General features: G+C 48.2%; 2 protein-coding genes across 7 annotated transcripts in view; both read right to left on the reverse strand.

Annotated features, from left to right (window-relative positions):
- Window positions 1-6,150: 6,150 nt before the first annotated feature.
- The window catches only part of ALKBH3 (alkB homolog 3, alpha-ketoglutarate dependent dioxygenase), a 32,109-nt gene continuing 16,895 nt past the window's right edge, over window positions 6,151-21,364 (reverse strand). For 3 of the 6 annotated variants that reach the window (XR_013956831.1, XR_013956833.1, XR_013956834.1), the window contains 3 exons: window positions 20,736-21,124; window positions 17,212-17,360; window positions 10,254-11,886 (listed from right to left, as the gene is read on the reverse strand). Coding sequence is in view for 1 of the 6 variants with exons in the window: in XM_080617705.1 (XP_080473831.1) it covers window positions 21,032-21,124 (93 nt within the window). In the remaining 5 variants the exon portion in view is untranslated. Of the gene's footprint in view, window positions 6,164-10,253; window positions 11,887-17,211; window positions 17,361-19,554; window positions 21,125-21,364 lie in introns of those variants that run through there. The other 3 variants (XR_013956830.1, XR_013956832.1, XM_080617705.1) reach the window with 3 other exon arrangements.
- LOC308220975 (uncharacterized protein C11orf96 homolog) lies at window positions 9,288-10,382 on the reverse strand. The gene has a single exon (XM_080617706.1). It carries the CDS (start codon window positions 9,995-9,997, stop codon window positions 9,635-9,637), a length of 363 nt encoding a protein of 120 aa, XP_080473832.1. The 5' UTR covers window positions 9,998-10,382; the 3' UTR covers window positions 9,288-9,634.

Below are 21,364 nucleotides of genomic sequence, written 5' to 3' on the forward strand. Positions count from 1 at the left end.
TCCTCTTCAGCCTGCCTGCTGGTCAGTAGGTCATGGTCCTCTGAGGCCATCAGTCTTTGCTTAAGCATGAGGAAACCAAAGGGGGAGCTGAGCTGGTCCGACAGGCTCAGCAACACCGGGACCCTCTCCAGACTTCCACTGCTCAAGCCCAGCAGATAAGCAGCAGGAAATACGTCAAGGAGAGCTACAAGCATCAGCCAAGACCTCGCACACGTCTATGAGGATGTTTTCATAGGAAGCAGGGGCATCGCACGGGGACAAGAGCTTTCAGCCCATCGTACGGGAGCAGGGAACATCCTTGATAAAAATAGGCACTGCACAGTTGGTAACAGCAGGGAAAAGCACAATCCTGGCTTTTCACATGCGATCCCGGCCTACCTGTTATTATTGTCTGGGTTCCAGCAACAATCCCGGAGCCAGATTCTGGGGTGATTTATTCCCCGCTCAGTATAATTCCATTTATTAAGTGCAGTCACTGAGTCACTGCAGCATTTGGCCCAGTTCTTTATATTTGGACATTCGTTTTATGTTTCTAATCGTGCCCCATGAAATGTTGACTCTCCAGCCTAGGAAAATAACCATTTTCTCTAGCAGGACCAACATGGCATTTGGAAAGGAACCATATGCTGGCACCCGACTTCTGCTTTATTTAGATGTGTTCTGGAGGTGGTGCTGATGCTCACTTTAAGATCAGTCTCTAAGTGCCTACACAGGAATTAAGCACAGGGTAGGAGATAAAGCTGATGTCCACAGGGACATAGAAGGACGAGGACAGAAATCTTTGCTTTCTGCTTATAAAAGCTGAATTTCCCGGCACTTGAAAGCAACCAAACCAGTCAGCAGAGACACAAATGCACACCCTGGACGTGGCATCACTGCAGGGCAGAGAGGGAAAGCTTCTCACCTCAGCCCGCCTATGATCATGCCCTATCACCTGGGTGTCTCAGTGCAACAAGCGCTGGAGGAGCTTGCCTTGCTCCTAACAGAATTGGTCTTAACACAGCATTTGTACAGCAAACACCACAGACTTGAACACCTTCCTCCATGGCAGGTATCAATAACGCTCTTGGAGGGACCACACCAGTGCTAGAAAGCTGGAGCAGTGTGGGGAATGGGCTGGTGCTCCACCATAGAACCACAGAATCCCGGACTGGTTTGGGTTGGAAGGGACCTTAAAGCTCATTCAGTCCCAACCCCTGCCACAGGCAGGGACCCCTTCCGCTAGAGCAGCTTGCTCCAAGCCCCTGTGTCCAACCTGGCCTTGAGCACTGCCAGCGATGGAGCATTCACAACCTCCCTGGGCAACCCATTCCAGTGCCTCACCACCCTCTCAGTAAAGAATTTCTTCCTTAGATCCAATCTAAACTTCCCCTGTTTCAGTTTGAACCCGTCACCCCTTGTCCTATCCCTACAGCCGCTGATGAAGAGTCCATCCCCAGCATCCTTGTAGGCCCCCTTCAGACAATGGAAGCTGCTCTGAGGTCTCCACACAGCTTCTCTTCTCCACAGAATGGCTATGAGGACCATTCCCCCACCAAGAGCTGCCTGGGGAGCACTGGCAGGGGATGAGCACCCCTGACCTGCCCTTGCTCTGCCCGGACAGGTATCCCTTGTGTCCCACACGGGATGGACAGGGCTTTGCCCCAGAGCAGCTGAGGCTGCCAGCACAGCATTTGTCCCCTGTCCCCATGCAGTCATTACCAGCCCTACATAAACCTTTCTCCTAGGAATTCCCCTAATAGCACTTGGAGCAGGCTAGTCCCTTTGGCATCTACAACATCCTTTGACAGTGAATTGTGTGACTCGGCTATTCATTGCGCAAGAGAAGCATTTCCTTCAGTCTGCCCTAAACCTGCTGTCCAGTAACTTACACACTGCTCCAGCTCTTGTATTGTCAGAAATCATCAAGAAGGTTCTCACTGATCTTCATGAACTCTTCATGAATTCCTGCATCTCCTCCTGTCTGCCTTTTTGTTCCCAAACCAAAAGGCCTCACTCTACTGAACTTCTGCTCAATAGCAGGAAACAGAGATACCTTTTTGGATTAAACAACTAGACCCAAACGGGATGTTCAAGGTACCAGAGCATTTTAGACAGCTGCCAGATTAGGACTTCGTGTTTTCCTCTTCATTTCATGCCTAGGAATTGTCAACATTCTCATCACGTAATTGCTGAGGAACACGTTGACTTAAGACTGTCCCAATGACTCCAGCATCTCTGTCACCATCAGTAGCTTTAAAGTATTTCATATTGAATACATAGACAAGTGTAAGCAGTTTACAGTGTTGCAGGGAATAGACTTAGCTCTTCTGACACTGCTTTATCCTCCTTAAGAGTTCACTTTAGTCCCCATTCAACCAGAGGAACGAAGACTTCCTATCAAGCTTCCTTCCTTCAGTGTGTTTGCACAAGTTTATAGCAGAAGCTTCGAGCCTTTCACAAGCCATTCTCCAAACTCTTTTCTTAAGCATATCTTATTATGATTTCACATTGAACAGCCCAGTATTTATGATCCTTCCTGTTTTCCCCCTTTGGACATGACTTCTCCTTTTTGCACGATATCTTTTTACTTCTAACAATGTTCTTTAATGTACAATTTAACCATGCTAGCTATTTTTATCCTGTTTGAAAAGCCTTTCTGGTGGTTACATTTATCATGGACTCCTAATATCCAGAGCCTAGATACCTGCAAGCCTTTTTCACTCTTTCCTCCTTGAAGCTAAGGCTTTGCTCTAGAGGATATGGGGAGGAAGTTTCACCCTACAGAGCCATGAAATCGAATGCTTGATTATCTCTATTGCAAAGTGCCTCCTCGTTGCATCTGTGTGTTCCTTGAGCTCAATCAAGAGCTCCCTGAGGAGCTTTTCTTTCACATAAAGCATTGATCCTCTCCTGGTTGACCTACTCAGCCATCAGGTACTTTGGTGTCCTACAGGTCCTTCCCACTTAGCTCCTGAGTGACCATGTTTCGGCTCAGACACGATGCACCCTCTTCTCTTAGATGCTCACATGAAGCCCTCCTTCCTCCCTGATCCAGGCTCATATCCACGCTGACAAAATAAGCCCTTTTCTAAAGCAGAAACACCATGGAACCCTTGCATAGCAGAAGGAAGAGAGCCACCAGGCTCAGGTCCCCTTGAACAAGGGAATGGGACACCTGAGAAGGCCACATGGAATGTGTAAATACCAATCATAGAATACAGAATGGTTTAGGTTGGAAAGGACCTTAAAGTTCATCCAGTTCCAACCCCTTGCCATGGGCAGGAATGCCTCACACTAGACCGTGTCACCTGAATAAATCCAAGTCCTCTCCATTCACCAACCAAGCACATCTTCCTTGGCTCCAAAGCAATGGACCTCTACCTACGGGGATCAGAAAACCAAGCCTCAGCAATTCCCAGTTCTCCTACAGGGAAACTGAGGTCCAGAGACAAGCAGCTTGCTTAGGGCCATGCAGTGCACCAATAGAAGGGTCAGGAGCAGTGTTCTCTCCCTAGCTCTCCATCCCTCCCCGTAAGCACAAGACCATTCTCTGTGCCAAAACAAGCAGTAAATTAAGTAACTAAAACAGGGGAAGTTTAGACTGGATATAAAGAAGTTCTTTACTGTAAGGGTGGTGAGGCACTGGAATGGGTTGCCCAGGGAAGTTGTGAATGCTCCATCCTTGGCGGTGTTCAAGGCCAGGTTGGACAGAGCCTTGGGTGACATGGTTTAGTGTGAGGTGTCCCTGCCCATGGCAGGGGGGTTGGAACTGGATGATCTTAAGGTCCTTTCCAACCCAAACCATTCTATGGTTCTATAAATCCCAGGAACCCCAACTGCCATCACCCCTGCTCTGAGCCCCAGAGCATCTTCGCATCTAAAGCTAAGCGGAAACCCCAGCAAGCCTGCCACCTCTCCTGCTTTGCCCGCTTGCTTCCTCTGCATGGTAAAAATACATCCAGGAGTAAACACGCACATAGACACAGTCATAAAAATAACAACTCCTAAAGCTCTCAAATTGGTTATTTTGGGTTGATTTTTCTGGGAAAAGGAGGAGCCGGTTGATAACCCTCACATGTATTTTGGGAAACAAACAAAAATACCCCATAAAAAAACGTCAATATGCTTCAGAACTAGAAAAAACCAGGCAAAACTTCATGTTGTTGGATCCCAAATGTGCATAAACTCAGGGGTGCTACTAATGAAAGCTGATTAAAACCAGGCTCTTGTTTGCCTTCTTAGGCAGGCAGGCCCCATCCCATTTCTCTCCAAGGCTGGGTATTTTTGTCTTCTTTCTTCCTTTCTTGCCTGTCTCTCCCCTTTCCCTGCACCGTTTGGTTCTGCTCCAGCAGCTCCATTCCCAAATAACTTGGCTTTAGCTGCCTCCCTGCAAAGGGACAGGGCTGTGTCCTTCCAGGTTTCGCTGCTCCTGCATCTTTCCATCCCTTCCAAAACCCCACCATCCATCCTGCATCCAAAGCACAGAGCACCTTGGAGCTGGGCAGGTCACCGTGGTACCACATCTGCAGCAATGTGGAACCCCCCTGCATGGATTCCCGTGATAAATGCCAGCCATATAGAGTTGAAATGCATCCAACAGCATCTCAACAGCAATTGTTTAACAGCAAGCATAAGCGATAACCTGTGTTCCCGATGCTGCTTTCCTTCTGCTTGCTTTAACATAAGGGATAGTGGGAAAACCATGTTACCTCCCTGAATTTCCCCTCAATTAGAGGCTGTTGTGAAAAGAGACTGAAATGAATCTTTAACAACCACGGTCAAGACCTCCAAATACTTCTCTAAGTGAAAACACTGACTTGCCAGAACCCAAGATTCAAAGTGACAAGCACATAAACATCCTTCGCATGGCTCTGTGTTAGCCAAGAGCTGTTTCACAAGCGAGCTGTGTTCTCTCCCTTCTTGCCAATCGCCTTCCCTCCTGCCCAAGAAAGGTCATTTTCTTCTCGAGGAAGGGAAAAAAAGAGAGAGAAAAAAGATCTTCCACAACAACGGGGTTTTAAATCAAGCCAAGGAATCAAAGCTCCCTTTCGCCTGTTCCTGATAAATAACTGCAACCTCTTCAATGCAAACATTTCCAGACAAAGAATCTCTGTTCAAGGCAGTTGTAAGTTATCGTGGTGGATCTTGTCTGCTTTGAAATCAGAACTTGGTTTGGTTTCAGAGGAAGTCTTCTGTAGCCTTGTGTCAGTATGGACTCATGGAGGAGGCGAAGGAAAGCCCCTTCCCCTCTTGCTCAGCTCCCCCAGTCTCTCCCCACTGCTCCTGCTCCGTAGAACCATAGAATGGTTTGGGTTGGAAAGGACCTTAAGAACATGAATGCTCAAGGAGAAAATCCAGATCAGCTCCAGAGCAGAGCTGGGGCAAAGCCAGCCTGGCACCGGCACAGCCAGCGTCAGGATCTGACCCTACTCTGTTAATAACACACCATGACATTTGCTAGGCAGCAGTCACAAGTGCTTAATTACCAAGTTCACACCCTTAATAGCCTAAAAGTTGACACTTTTAATGATGCCCTGGCACAAGGAACCGTTCCTGGTTAGGCAGGAATGATTTCCTTCTCCCCTGGGACCAGTTAAACTGATTGCACTGTCAATTAAATACTTGGAGGTGCTTTGCTCTACAGCCAAGAGCTGGGCCCTTCTGTTCGCAGCACTGTCTCGACTAGACAGAGCAGGCACAGGGACACACACGTACATGTGATGTGATGCTGTTTGGGGGTAAATTCATTCCCATAATTCATTATCCCAAGTTTAATATCCCAAGTTTAACCACCCAACTTAGGTGGCTACTCAAGTGGAAGGGAAAGACCACACATTAGTGCTTGATGAAGCACTGGCAAGCTCCCTGCTCTGTCTGGCCGGAGAAGGCTGGCTCTCTTTATTATCTTTATATCTCTCTGTCTGGCTCTCTCTATTGCAGGAGAAGGGAACCTCTCCTTGTTTGTGTGATTCCCGATTATTCCCTTCTCAGAGGAGCGGTTCCTTGGCTCTGCTCTTGCTTTGGAGGATAGGTAACAATGACTGCGTGGTGTTTCTTACCCAGTGTCCTGCAGCGATTCCACTGCGCTCCTCCAGGATCAGACTCACAGCACTGGTGAGGATCAGAAGACGTCGTCATTAACCAGCTCCTAAGCGTGTTCCCAGGATCCCAGCACAGAGACCTGCAGGAACAACAAGCACCTCCTTGTATTTGCCCCTGATAACAGCTCCACTATGAAGTGTCCCCATTGAGTCACTGGGAACCCAGAGGTGAGAGAAGTTATCCAGCTGCAGATGTGGTGGGGACACAGTGAGGAGAGGAGGCTGCCCTCAGCCCCTTGAGGTGGACAATGGATTGCAACCAGGAATAACTCCATGAATTGCTGAGTCAAATTGAGCTAAAATATTCCGGGGGGAAAAAAGGCAGAAAAAGCTTGTCCATAAGTTGCAGAGAGAGGATTTGGGGTTTTCCTGGTGCCAGGAGAGCAATGATGCCGCACCATTTAGATCCCCTCCGTGCTGGTCAGGCCAGCGTGAGGTGCAGAGGTTCAGATCCACCACACCAGCACGAATGGCTGTACACTAACACAGCGTCTCAACATGAGAACACAGGGAAGATGCTGACTGGATCGAAGGGGACTGGACCCAAACCAGGAAGACAATGAAAAGATTGCCTTCAAGTGCAAGCTTTTACTCACCCACCAAGTGCTCCTGTCACTGCAGAGGGTGATTTACACATGAAGCAACATGAGGCTAAAATGCAGGTCCCATTAAAGATGAATTCTGTGTGATTCGGAGCAATGGGGCTGAAGGCACCCCTGGGTGCTCCCCTCTGCCCTGAGACCCATCCTGTGTTTGGATCCCGGCTCCATCCTATGCAGACACAAACTGCTTGTGTCACTGCCAATGCTGAGCATCACCCTAAGTGGCACCTGCTGGGGATGCTTTTAAGCTGTGAAGACTGCTGAGGGGAAATGCACAACCCACATCTCAAGCCTGTAGTGGGTGACAGGCTCAAACCCCTTTGATACATATCACTACCCTCAGTAAAGTGAATGTAACAGGCCTTCCAGGACAGGTATCCATGATGCTAAAAACCATTGCAAGAGAAACCTTCAAAATGAGCAGCACGGGAAGACTGGATGGGAGGCTTGTTTTTCCAAGGCCTCTCCAGGACAGAGCTAAACCACTCTGGCTTTGCACCCTTTTGCCTCGATCGTAGCTGTTCTGAAGATAAATGCTAGCCTATCTTTAGCCTTGGCATCTCCCCTGTTATTGCCTTTGAGATGGAGCAAAGAAATGTTAACAAAGAGCAGTTGAAGAGAAACTTATGTATTCAGCCTAACCACTGGAATATGGCTTTTCCTCAAATGTTCTGCGACAACAGATCCTCAAACCCGCTTTGTCCTCTGTGTTAACATCCACGTTTGTCTCTTGACACAGAAAAGGGAACAGGGCCATTTTCCACCTTCTGGGAAGCATATCCCTGATGCTTTGGCTGGCGCAGCACAGCCTCCTGTGCCTCCTGCATGGGGTAGGAAGGCTGATGGTAAATGACCTGCTATTACTTAATCCCAGCTGCTAACAGGAGTGATGAGCAGGGAAGAAGATCGTGTGCTCAGAGCCTCTTGAGGCTACTGCACATTGTGTATTGGGGATACGGAGCAGAGCTGAAAGCAAAGCAAGACAAAAAGGAGCCTGAAAGCTGCGGTGCAGGGAGGATGCTACACAAACTTTGGTTATCTCACAGAGCTCGCTTCCCACTGTGTACATTACCCAACATTTAGGCTATAGAGCTCCCATAGATGCTTCCAACCCCTTCACAAACCCCAGACTCCCAGTACTGTAACAGCATCAGGAATCGGTTGAGGAAAATGAGCCCTGCTGCTGGTAAGTGATTGGTTTTGACGGAGTTTGGTCTGGCTGAAAGCTGCTCTGGAGGTCAGGTTGCTTTGTACTGGATGGTGATTATGTATGTGCTGTGCCTGCACGGCAGCCAGCAGGGTCTGACAGCAAAGGGAAACAAGCTGTTCCCACTGCATGCAGGGGGACAGGCAGGGTGCTTTAGAGTATTTAAATGCTTGTTTTACAAGGAGGTCAGGTCAGAGCCCAGACCTGTTTCCTTGCCTGCTGAACTGCATGCATGATCCTGGTCCTGCAGCTCGGCTAGCTCTCCTGCTGCGAGGGAGGGTTTACAACTCCTCCTGGGCTTGCAAGAGGTGGTGAAGGACCTGTCCAAAACCAAGTGTGTGCCCTCCCCTTCTGATTTTCCTCGGCTTTAAGCTACAGACAGGCTTGGAGCAGGAGCCACCATTGGGCTGCTCTTCGGTATCCAGCAGGTACAAGTCCATGGATGCCCTTGGATGACTGAGCATCCTGGTCTCCATCCATATCGCGGTCATCTCTTTGCTCTGCCCCAGCCCTACCTCTCCCCACCAGCTCACAGGATGCTGCTGGTCCCTATTGACCAGTGTGATTGCACCAGGGTGTAAGAAAAGCTGTAACTCCCCAGGAAATCTTAGTGGTATCAGTTAGTGAAAGGCTACAGCTCTCTATCAGCTAATACCTAGAAATGGGAAGTTTCAGCTGCCGGGGGCTTGCCTGGAGGAAGATGTGCTCCCTTGGGATTACACTGTTAGCACAGGAGTATTTGAAGGGAATGGAGGAAACACAGGGAGCAGATTCCCAGTCTGGGAATTTGCTTTTCGTTCTGTAGAGAGCTTCAAATGCTCCTCGGTACACACACCACACACGGTCTTACAAAACCTTACGTGCACGTACACACATGCACCCACACACAACTTCACTCCTGCACCACACCAAAATACCCTTCCTTTTCCATGCCGTACCATTCACTCTAGTAAATGAAACTGCATTCTATCCAACTACCAACCATGCCTGCAGCACTGAACAGTTTAGAGGTCAGAAAAGACAAGAGAAGAGACAAAACCAGCTTGCAGAAGAACAGAATACACCAGGGAATGCACGAGGCTCGCCCAGTTGCATAAAATTCCCAACACAATCAGTTACAAACACTCCTGAAAAGTCCATTTGGGTTAACACAAAGATCCCAAAACAGCAAATAAAGTTGTCTAAACCCAGTCTAACTTGGTTCTTGTCTCGTTAAGCTTTTACCTGTCAGGACAGGCTGCAAAACCCCTCCAAGCAGCATCCCCGAGGAAAGCATCACTGGTCCTCCACTAGCTACCAGCAGCCTTTCAATCCCTTTGGCTCTCAAAGAGGTAAAGGGAGCTGAGAGAGGACAGCCAGATCCCCCAAATAAGGATGGTCGAATAAGTACTGTGCAAATATATCAGATTTTATTACTCTTTTATGGAAATAATAACAGACATTCAGGTAGAAACATATTAAATTAACGCAGTCAACAGTTTAAATGCAAAAATAAATATAAAGTCCAGCAGCTCAATGCATCTAAAACAGCTCATTTCTTCTAACGAATAGAAAAGATTTCTCTTTTTTTTTTTTTTTGTCTTTTTAACGGAGAGTTTCATACAATCGAATAGAAACGAAGGTACAAGCGCTTTCTTAGAAAACATCCCGACCCGGCTGCCCGCCTCCGGCGCTCCCTGCAGCCCAGTCCTGGCCGGGCCGGGTCCCACCGAGTCCCATCGGGTCCCACCGAGCCGGAACCCTCAGAGAGCCGAGTCCGAGTCGCTGGAGTCGAGGCTGTTGCGGAGACGGCAGCTCCCGAGGCGGTCCCGCTGCAGGCTGAGGTTCTGGGTGCTCCTCCGCAGGCACTCCAGCGACTGCAAGAAGGACTTCTTGGCCTTCTCCTCCTCCATAGGGGACACCCCTTCCTCCTCCACCTCCTGGATCTCGTCGAAAGTCACCGGCTGCGTCTTGAAGCGCGATTGCCGCGGCCGCCGCAGCTTTCCCTTGGGATTCTTAGCGGGGCGGGCGGGTGGTGGGAACTCCTCGGACACGCACACGAAGTGTGGCATCACCGCCTGGTAGCTGGAGCAGATGCCCATCAGCTCGGCCGGCTTCGCGGCCATCCTGCCGCCCGCGGGAGCGTCCGCCGCGGGGACCGGGGCCGGCGGAGCGGGACGCGGAGCTTCGGCCGTACCGGGCACCGAGGCTCCGGCCGGCGGGGAACGGGGAAGGGCGGGGCGGAACCGCGCGGAGAAGTGCGGAGAGGAGCGGTGCTCTCCGGAGAGATGCGGCTCGGCGCTGGTCGGTGCGGAGCGGTGCGGTACCCTGCGCAGTGGAGCTTGGAGAGGAGCGAAGTAGAGCTTGGAGCCGAGCGGAGCGGTGCGGTGAGATGCGGAGAGGACCGGAGAGAGGACCGGAGAGAGGACCGGAGAGAGGACCGGAGAGAGGACCGGAGAGAGGACCGGAGCGTCCTCAGCGGATCCGCCGCTGCTGCTGCCGCCGGCGGCTCCTCGGCACCGCTATATATCCCGGCGCTGCCCCCGCGGGAGCATGCTCAGACGGCAGCGGGCCCCGCTCGCAGCCTGCGGGCTCTTCCCTTCCGCCTGACGTCTCCCCGGCACCGCTGTCACCGCCCCCGGTCCCCCCCTCCCGCCCCGTCCCCTCGGTGAAGGGGGGGGGGAATGGCACGGACCGGGACCGAGCCTCTTGCGGAGGTTTCGCCCTCGATCCCGGCCCCTCTCCTCACCCCGAGGCTCCCCTCACCTCCGGGTCCATCCCCAGGGCACCCCCGCAGTGCCCGGGGGAGCACGGAGTGCGTTACCGGGGCCCCACTACATTCCCGAACGCCGCGAGAATCCCAGCTTCCCCCATCCCACCTCGCAGCTTGTTCTATCAATACCATGATTTCTGTGGCTGTAAAGGAATAGCGACAGACTTGGCACATCAGCTTTCAGCAGGGATCGCTACCGTCGGAATAATGTGGGTAAAGGAAACCCCGAGGCAAGCCCAAATCTGAACACCCCAATGCTGCAAGGAGCCAGATGTCAACTACAGGGATCCCACGGGACAGCCCCAGACAAGAAACTAGCAGCACCAGAGAGTTAAGCAGGACGTTGGGATCTCACTCCCAATTATGCCACCTCTGATGTAGCTTAAACACCTTCAGTGCAGCTCCATGTTCTTCCTTTAAGACGGGATCCTAAAATTTTCCATTCCCCTGTGGGCTCTGAAACACTTCCATGCAATGATGCAAAATCGGATCCTCAGAGGGAAAATGGCATGCAAGTATTAGTGAGCTGAAACAAAAGCTTGCAAATCAGTGCCGGCTGGGACCGCGCTCTAAAGCTGTGTGTGCCAAGGAGTGTCAGTGATGGAAAAACCCAACAGCCTAAGAAAAACATACGATAGGGATAGGAAAGGAGCTAGAAGGAAGTGGGGTAGAAAAGCATGAGGGAGGAAGAGCCTGAAATGATTAGTCTGTCCCCTCTGCAGGGCTAATGTTAGACTGTTCCCACAAAGGCATTCTCCAGGGTAGCTTCACCCACTCGGGGATATTTTTGAAGCTTGGTTAGGAACTGGGAAGGAAGCAGAGGCTTAGCAACAGCATCAGGAATCCTGGTCTGTGCTGGAGAGGGGATAGGAATATGAGCTCAGGGCCCTGAGCACTCAGTTCTTGGTGTGCCCTCAATAGAGGTACCTGGGGCACATCAAGCACCAGTTGGTAAATCAGCCCCCAGAGAGATCTGAGCTTACCATGGGTCCTGCACCCCAGCCAGCACATCTGCCACGGGCTCCAGGTTACTGCGCTTTGCCATATAACAAGTTCTTTGTGCAGAGGCAGAGCAGTGAAGCTTCCATCCATCACACACGTCCTGTGCCACAGTCCAGCAGCCAGGAAGGGACTTGTTTCGGGGAGTTCACCATCAGAAAGTCTCGGCTTTGTCTTTGGGTAAGACTTGGGTCTGGTCCCTCTGCCTTTCAAACTGCTTTAGCAGTGGTGATGCTTCAGGACCTGCATTGGAAACAAACCATTATCATTACAGCCCTGGCTCAAACAGAGTAAAACAAAGCAGGAAACACGGATTTGGGAGAGGAGGACCAGGGGCACTTGCTAGCGTGTTTCTAGAAGCCTGGCTGCTTTGCCTCTTGCCAGGGTAAGAGGAACAGTCAGAGCCATGGCTTTATGAAGCACCTGGCTGCAATCTCTTGGTTTCTTGGCTTCCCAAGGCAGCTTTAGGGCCAGGGTCAGCTTGAAGCCTTTTTATTGGGAGATACAATTAGCTTAATAAGGGAACAGTTTTCTTTTTGGTCAAATTGAATCATTCCAGCTCGAAGAAGGATGCTTTTTACTGTTGATTTTAATGGCTAAATTTAGCCCGTACAGCCCTTGCTGCAGTACAACTTTCTCTCCAAGAGTCCTGTTTACAACAGTTTTTATTCCTCATAACTTGGTTCTGCTGCAGGACAAGGGACAAAGTGTGCTTCCTCAGCACAGCCCTCCAAGAAGATGAGCCTGCAGAGCAGTTTGGAGGACTCCATCCTGCAACAAGCTCTGGGCTGACACAGGAGCCTTGTTCAGGCAGTGGAGAAACCATCTTATGTTCAATTTGAGGGAGGGGATTGTCCTCTTCTACTCTGCTCTGGTGAGACCCCACCTGGAGCCCTGCATCCAGCTCTGAGGGAACAGCACAAGAGGGATGTGAAGCTGTTGGAACGAGTCCAGAGGAGGCAAAGGAGATGCTGTGAGGGCTGGAGCAGCTCTGATCTGGAGCCAGGCTGAGAGAGCTGGGCTGGGTCAGCCTGGAGAAGAGAAGGCTCCTGAAGGGGAGACCTGAGAGCAGCTCCAGTGCCTAAAGGGGTACAGGAAACCTGGAGAGGGGCTTGGGACAAGGGCCTGTAGGAACAGGACAAGGGGAATGGCTTTAACCTGATAGAGGGGAGATTGAGATGAGCTCTTAGGCAGAAGCTCTTCCCTGTGAGGGTGCTGAGGCGCTGGCACAGGGTGCCCAGAGAAGCTGTGGCTGCCCCATCCCTGGCAGTGTTCAAGGCCAGGTTGGACACAGGGGCTTGGAGCAACCTGCTCTAGTGGAAGGTGTCCCTGCCCGTGGCAGGGGTTGGGACTGGGTGAGCTTTAAGGTCCCTTCCAACCCAAACCCTTCCATGATTCTGTGAAATGAAGCAAGTTAAACTTAATCCACTCCAGCATAAGAGCATCCAAGGTTCTGCTGAAGAAAGGCTGGTCCATACAACATCTTTAATTCAACACATGCATCCCAAGCCCAAACTGCCCATCTGGTTCCATACAGAATGTTCAATCTGAGGGCAAACTGACTTCACTTCAGGTAGAGAGAACATTTCATTCATTCAATTCTGACTGGAAAATGCTCTGGGAGGTTTCAATGCCGAGTTGGAGCCACATCACCATGGTAATAACCAGGAGGCCTGAAGATTGTATTTGAGACAATTCAGAAAATATATCCTGTGACATAATCCCCCAAGTTAGGTCTGCGATGCGCTAATGTACCAACTATATTTACTTCAGTGGTTTAAATCATGACTTCAGTCTCGGTTGCTCCCAGTATTGAAATGTGACCTCATGGTATAGGTTACAGAAGCCCTCTGCCATGTGGATCATCAGAGCACATTTCTTGCCTGCATAGTACAGGCCTGAAGTCACATTGGATGCCAGGGCTCAAAGGAATCTTTACCCAGGGCTGGGAATGTTTCAGGTGCTGCATGTTTTACACTAAATATCCACTCAAGAGCTGTGGGGCCTTGGGATGTTAAAATGCCATTTGCACAGGAGGAGAAAGGACTAACACTGCTGAAACAGCACCTGGGGTATTAATTTATGTCATCAGATCACTCGTTTAACAATACGATTATAGGAAACACACTTATAGGCTATTCATTATTATTCCTCTTGCTGGCTATCAGGTAGAATGCCACAGAAGGGAAAGGAACGAGTAAGAAGAGGAGGGAAAGAGAGAGTCACCTCATCCTATAGGAAAAGAAACTTCAGCAAGGCCAGGGCTTCCACAGAAACACCTGCAGTTTGGCAATCCCAGTGTGGATACCCTGGACATCATGGCTTGTGCTGCAAGATGGAGCGTGTGATAACCCCAGAGCCAGCGGGATGAGCTGCTTCCCAGCAGCATACCTTAACCCATCTACTGTGAGTGTGGTGAGGTGTTGGCACAGGGTGCCCAGAGAAGCTGTGGCTGCCCCATCCCTGGCAGTGTTCAAGGCCAGGTTGGACACAAGGGCTTGGAGCAACCTGCTCTAGTGGAAGGTGTCCCTGCCCGTGGCAGGGGGTTGGAGCTGAATGAGCTTTAAGGTCCCTTCCAACCCAAACCAAACAAACCAAACAAAGTTCTCATTTTTATAATACAACTTGTCTGAATTCAGCTAATTATAGCTGAAAAATTTCTTTCCACATCCACCTAAATCAGTAAGCATGGGAAATTCAGCTGAGTGGCTGATTCCCAATGCTGAATCATTTCAGGGAGGCAGTCGCAGGAGGTGTAAACCTGCCATGGATTTTCACTGTGACGTAAAGTCACCAAAACCCAGGTTTCAGCTTCCAAGCAAGGGCACGTGAGAAGAATGCTGTTGTAATTTGGCCAAGTGCAGTCAGGTCAGGCTTGGGCCACTTTAAAATGAAGACTGTGAAGACCAAAGAGAGGATGAGTTGAAATGAGGAACCCTCAGAAGCAGAGGAGCCAGCTGAAGGCAAGAGTCTGGTGGATGTTGAGACAGGAGGGAGGAGGAGCAGCAGCAGGGCCACATAGAGCCATCAACAGCAGAGCCAAGGCTGGAGTAATGAGCAAGGGACAGAGTCTGAGGTCTATGGGTTCAAACTGAAACAGGGAAGTTCAGGTTAGATCTAAGGAAGAAGTTCTTTACTGTGAGGGTGGTGAGGCACTGGCACAGGTTGCCCAGGGAAGTGATAAATGCTCCATTCCTGGCAGTGTTCAAGGCCAGGTTCAACAGAGCCTGGGTGAGGCATCCCTGCCTATGGCAGGCATTGAAACTGAATGATCTTTAGGGTCTTTTCCAACCCAGACCATTCTATGATTCTATGAGTAGGATGGAAAACCCACAGGGGATCATACAGCACACTGCCTACAGCATTAGAATGTGAGGATGTACCTGCAGCATGACTGTAGGTTCAAATACTTGTCAATACTTGTGAGGAGCTCATGATACAACACGGTTAATACAAAGCCTGTGTATTCAAAGCTCCCACCCCTTCAAATCTCACCTTCAATCTTGTTTGACTTTCTATGAGCTGCAGTAAATCCCATGAAGCTTCTCCCCGCTGCCATTAGGACAAAGTACTGGCTAAAATGTTCAAATGTGATAATGCTCCTCACAGAAATGGACTGTTTTACCCTCTCTATTGAATTGTTTCAACTGTAAAGTGATAACTGAAGTGAGCAGTCAGGGTTTCAGTAGCACGTCACAGGGTAACAGCATCTGGCTGTCATCACACCACTAGCAATAAATGTAGTAATAAAACTCTTTGTTTTTCAAAGAGGGCTGCAAAATGTTCCCTGATGAAAAGCACTCCATTGAATTGCCCTTGTTTGGCCTGACGGGCGTCAGAAGGGATGGCAGCTTCTCCTAGCACTGCTACTGACGTGTCAAGGCACAGTGACACAAGGACACAAGATGAAAGTGTGGGTTAGACAACTGGAGGCCAGAGACTGCAGAAAGCTCAGCTGTTTGAAGAGTGGAACTGTACTTTTAACAAATTAAGAGGCTGCTTGGAATATTCCTGCTGGTACAAGTTGCTGCCACTTGGGGTAAAATTAACTTCTAACCTCCCATGGTTTAATTGTGGAGGTTTTACTATGTCTACTTGTTACTGTGATCCTGTCCATTAAGCAGTGTAGAAATTAGGGTTCCTAGTTCAATACTACCTTTTGCAATCAATAAAACACATCCTGTCTCAGGTGCGTAAAAGCTCAACAAGGTATTTTGCTCCACAAAATAGATTAAAAAAAAGGCTTTTGGGGAAAAAAACCCACCGTTTGAATGTGCAGGGGAGAACCTTGCTGTTGAATCCTGGGAGTTTCTGTCCCTCTGCATGGCTGCTGCTGGGCTGGTGCTGGTGATGCAGGCAATATGTCAGCAGCAGGAGCAGAAATGTTGTTGGGCAAGGAAGCGAGGAGAGGATTCCCTGCTCCTCACTGGTGCAGCTCAAGTCTCAGGACAGACCTTGTAACAGTCCTCCAATACCTAAAGGGGCCTACAAGAAATCTGGAGAGGGGCTTTTAATAAGGGCATGTAGTGACAAGACAAGGGGGAATGGCTTTAACCTGACAGAGGGGAGATTTGGATTAGATATTAGGGAGAAGTCCTTCCCTGTGAGGGTGCTGAGGCGCTTGCACAGGGTGCCCAGAGAAGCTGTGGCTGCCCCATCCCTGCAGTGTTCAAGGCCAGGTTGGACGGGGCTTGAAGCAGCCTGCTCTAGTGGAAGGTGTCCCTGCCCGTGGCAGGGGGTTGGAACTGGATGAGCTTTGAGATCCTTTTCAACCCAAACCAGTCTGGGATTCTATGATTCTATGAATTCTAAGTAAAGTTCAGTGCGGGGAGGACAGGACAGTGAGCTCCAATTTAAACAAATGGCTCAGGTTGCTATGGAAACCTCAAGGATGGAAAAGCAGCACATTGAAAACAAAACACAGTGAGGTAAGTTTCTTATCCACTCTTGAAAAGATTTATGACCAGAAAAGGCAAAGTGGGTGTTAAATGCTTTTTAGCTAAGTCAATAGTAGCAGCACTTGAGAAGGAGGCATTATGGATTCACAGCACCCATCATACCTCCTCTATCCCAAACCCCAGGAGAACAGTCTTCTGCACTTTGCCAATCCTATGGTATGAAACTTCAGGTTTCTTAACCCCTTCCTGGCACTCCATCTCCTTCTACATTACTATGGTAGCTATAAATTACTATATGGAGCTACAATAAGCTCATCACTCACGACAAGTGGAAAATATATAGCTAGAATTAACCTGACACAGGAGGAATAACATTATCCATGGCTTTAAAGCTCATCAAAGATTTTCTTTTCCCCTTAGAAAAGAAGAAATACTAAAGATAAATGACAGAACTTTGCTCCTGATATTAAATGGCCTGTGCTCAGATCAACCCCGTGTGGCTCAGCAGCACAATATTCAATCAGATCTACTCTAACCTCATCAAAAGTTAGTGCTTGAATATTCAAGTGTTCTGTGATTAAATGATCAGTGCAAGCAGCAATTCCTGCCACCAGTATGATTAATCAATAATATTATTGCTAATATAGGCGTTAAATAAATGGTTACATACTGTTGATGGAACCAGACACCCTTTTTCTCTGAACAGCTCCATCCTGCATGTTCCTTCAGGGTGGCAGGCACCATCCATCCTCACCAAAGGCGGCTTCCATTCATCTTCTCCTCACCATCAAGCCTGAGGGCTGTTCTATTCAGTGATGGCTGTTTGGGAAAAGGGAATCTTAACTGGGGTAACCACTGGACTCCATCTGTTTGAAAGCCACAGACAATGATGAGCTTTGAGCAAAGCAGTTTTTCAGCTGTTCTTGGAAAAGACACATATTCTCTGCTGGAAAATGACATTTCTGAATGAAGAAACAGGAAAAAAAGTGAACTCACAGTTTAGATCTTCTGCACCACACCTGCAGCAGGGAACACATGAGAGGAAACCAGGGATAAATACGAACAAAGGCGAGGTGAAAGGAAAAGGCTATGACAGGTAGTTTGGGAGACATGGGAAGAATATAAAGAACATGGAAAATAAATTCAGAGGTGCTTTGTAGGCAAGGCAGCTCTTAGCACCTCCTCCATTGTTTCATATGGACAAATTACTCCGTGCTTAGATTAATGAGCCTGGTGATAACAGCAAAATCAAAAACCCCAGGCAAGTTCCCATGCCCAAATCCTTTGTGTAAGTATAAACCTTTGCTTTCAGATAAACAATGTATTTAACTTAATGTAATGTATTTGAGTTTAAACCTTCTTTTCAAAAGGCTTTTGGCCAGGAATATTGTCCTGTCAAAATGGTGCCGGGAAGGAAGAAATCCTTATAACAGGAACATCTCTTGGGCAGCGTTTTTAGAAAGATTGCTTTCAAATCCATGTAACAAGGGAAGAGGTTCCTCCAGCTGTCCTGAAGTTAAAGAATGGAACCTAATGCATATTTACCCTTCTAAATAAGTTACCGTCTGCTTGACTCCAACAGCAGAAACAGGTCAACAGCAGCACCAGAAATTGCTCTGGTCTCTCGTGAGATCCATAGGTGCCACGAGAACACCACCAGGCTCAAGACTTCTCATAGACTCATTGAATGGTTTGGGTTGGAAGAGACCTTAAAAATCATCTATTTCCAACCCCTTGCCACATCTCACTTTCGCACACATCCATTATGAGAACTCTCAGAGTACTTGCAGCGTTCAGGGTCCTTCTACCTAAAGGAAAACTGTTCCTGCATAAAGATGTCCTGGGGAGATGTGGGCTGGAATCTCTCCTCTGCTCTAAGCCATTTCCTCTGTTCCGGCAGGCAGGAGGTTGCAATCCGCTGCCCCCTGGCTAGGCGGCTTTTTTGGGAGGAGGTGGGGGGAGGAAGGAAGGACCCACAAGTTCCCAGCTGACAAAGAAACCTGACCTCTAGGCCAACTGTTCCCCTTGCACACAGGACAGGGGGAGGAAGGATGCCACGTGCCTTCTCCCCACTGTCAACCAGATTTGGATATAAGCAGCAGCACAGTTGACACACAAGCAAGCAGAACACAGCAGACACCAGCAACAAAAGGTATCACCCAAGAGAGCTCAACGGGATACAGCATTTCTCTTACAAATCACTTTATTACTGGGGAGGAGACCTTGGTCTTCTCCCAGATCACAGGAAGTAAAGCAACTAAACCACAATTTGCAAACATTCTACATTGAAACTGAGAAAGTTAAATGAAACACTGCTCTTCTGCAACAGTATCAGCCTCCAGGGCCCTACTACCCCATTAAGTGCCATAGCTTCAATGAATTCAATTGAGTTGCAGTTGAGGTTTGGGGGTTTAAAGTTTCCATCTAGTCCCCATCTCCTACTCATTCTTGCAGCATGACTGCTCTTAACACAGTGTAAATAAACGTAGCTTGTATGAACCCATAAAGGGTAAAGTGCTGCCTTGTCAGAATACCTGGAGAAATTATCACTGTCCCTTGGTTATGGACAATGACACTGTCAGGACTGCCAGACCTGGGCACACATGCATGGATGCACACAAAGCTCCAGCTACCCAAAGAAAGTAAACGTGGAAGAAGCATCTGCCTGCTTCAACACCAATTCTCAGGAGATACAACACAGAGCCCACATCTTAGCTTAAAAAGCAAGGAATCAACATTACATACAGTCCAAAACCATATTTCTATACAAACTGGGACGAAAGTGAAGACATTCCTAGAAAACAAAGTAAGCCTTCTAATAACATTCATTCATTTTAGAACAACCTGTTTCAAAAGCTGCATGGTGCTTTAGGTAGAGAAGCTGCTTCTGGAGTCGTTTGATACACAAAGAAAATGATTCTGCCCAATTTCAGAGCACAGGGATTGAAATGGCTCATCACCCTGTCCTTTAGGTCATCAATAACATTAAAACAAAGGCATAACTAAATATTGATAACTTGGCTGCTCTCAGCAAACCAGAATTTTAAACTACAGCAAATGCTGGTTAAAGAAATACAGACATTTTCTACACACCAACTTATTCTTGCACTGATGAGAGACAATGCTTTAACAACAAGGCATAGAGTATTGACTCATGCTTAGATCCTACTTCAGGCAGAAAATGAGGACATACCAAACCTACATTTTGATCCGGTACAGTGGATACCACTTAGCTGCAGTGAGAACTTCATGTAGGCAACGTAACTGACTTAACATCTGTAGAGCAGTCATCAGCTCACTGGTGAGACTTATCTAGGGCAGGCCAATCAACTCCAGCAAGTCAACTTAGAATCAGGTCTGAGCTGCTGACTGCTTCTCTGTAACAGCAGAGGTTTGACAGATAACACTCCAAGTAAATATTCTTTAATGCAATGTGCATTAACGTAAGAGCAGTAGCACCAGAGTGAGTGCTGCACCTGATGTTACTATACTCAGTGTAGCTTTGCAACTGACTTACACGGCAAAAACTATAATCTGGGTCCAAATCTTCGGACTAGTTCTTCTGGGTATCAAATCTGGCAGAATAAGCCTGATTTTTAGAGACACTGACATTTCCTTTCCCACCTGAAATCACTGGAAGCTACAACTTAGGAAAACCAGAAAAGAAGCTAAGAATTGATTAGCAAACTCTGTAAGCGATGTTTTCAATCTCTTTGTGTCTCTCTTCCTGCCTGTGGCACAGAGGTAGCAGTTTTAAGCCAGCAGGGATGGAGGAGGACTGGTAATGCTCAAGCTATGGGCAGCTTTAATCTGCTGATAAGGCTCATGCCTAAGGTGCCTCCATTGTTTGCCTTTGTTTTGTCTACATGGACAAACAGTTTACAGTAAAGCCTGACCACAGAGTGCATAGCAGAAGGGAGCCTTGAGCCTCTGTTCCACGAGACACTACTATAATTCAAGTAGTCATATAAATAATGAAACTGATTGCTTCACTGGAAAAGACTTTGTAACCTACAAATACAAAGCAATGCCCCACCCCTTGGTGAAATGTGTAATACAGCTTTCTTATTTCTGTACACACAGCACATACAGCTGGCTTTACATAAAAGAAACCCGTCTTCTTGTTACTTAGAACACAGGTTACTAGCTGGGGTAAAGGGAAGACAAGAGAAGGTGCAAAATTGCTCAATGAACCTTTCTGCTCCAGTTGGTACCTCTCAGGTCTTTCATGAGCTTTGTGTTCTTTTAAGAATGATCATTGCGTTTTCATAAAGCCTGTGATTTAATGTCCCATCACTTCTGAAAACAAAACAGCACTGTCCACATATCACAGGCAGCTTTTGATTGTCACACATCTTCACAATACCATTTCTTCTCCCCATCAGATATTTCAAAGAACTCTGCTCCTGTAAGGCTTCCTTTAAGTCTGTAGCAATCTGATTTCCTGGCTCTGCTATGGATTTATATCCAACAATGCCCAAAATGTCTCTTCACTTCCAAACTCCATCAGGTTCTGGATAAATGATCCTAAAGGTCAAGTTGATCCTTGCATCTCTAGAATGATATTCCTTAGGCACCCGGTGCTGTGAAGTGAGATTAGGGAAAAACAAACAAACAAATCATGAGCTTGTGTATTTAAAATACAGGTAATCAAACCAGGTAAAACCCCTTCATTTCTTGCGATGGCTTTTTACTAACAAGCAAAAACTTCACGTTCTGACTGCTCAGAGCCACTGAAGACAAAAGGTCCTTATAGATTATTGTAGACTTGTTAAATTAAGTTGCAACTTTTCTACATTCCGAGTTCCTAAAGTGATTTTGCT

Source organism: Psittacula echo, assembly GCF_963264785.1.
Source record: "Psittacula echo genome assembly, chromosome: 5".
Lineage (NCBI taxonomy): Eukaryota > Metazoa > Chordata > Aves > Psittaciformes > Psittacidae > Psittacula > Psittacula echo.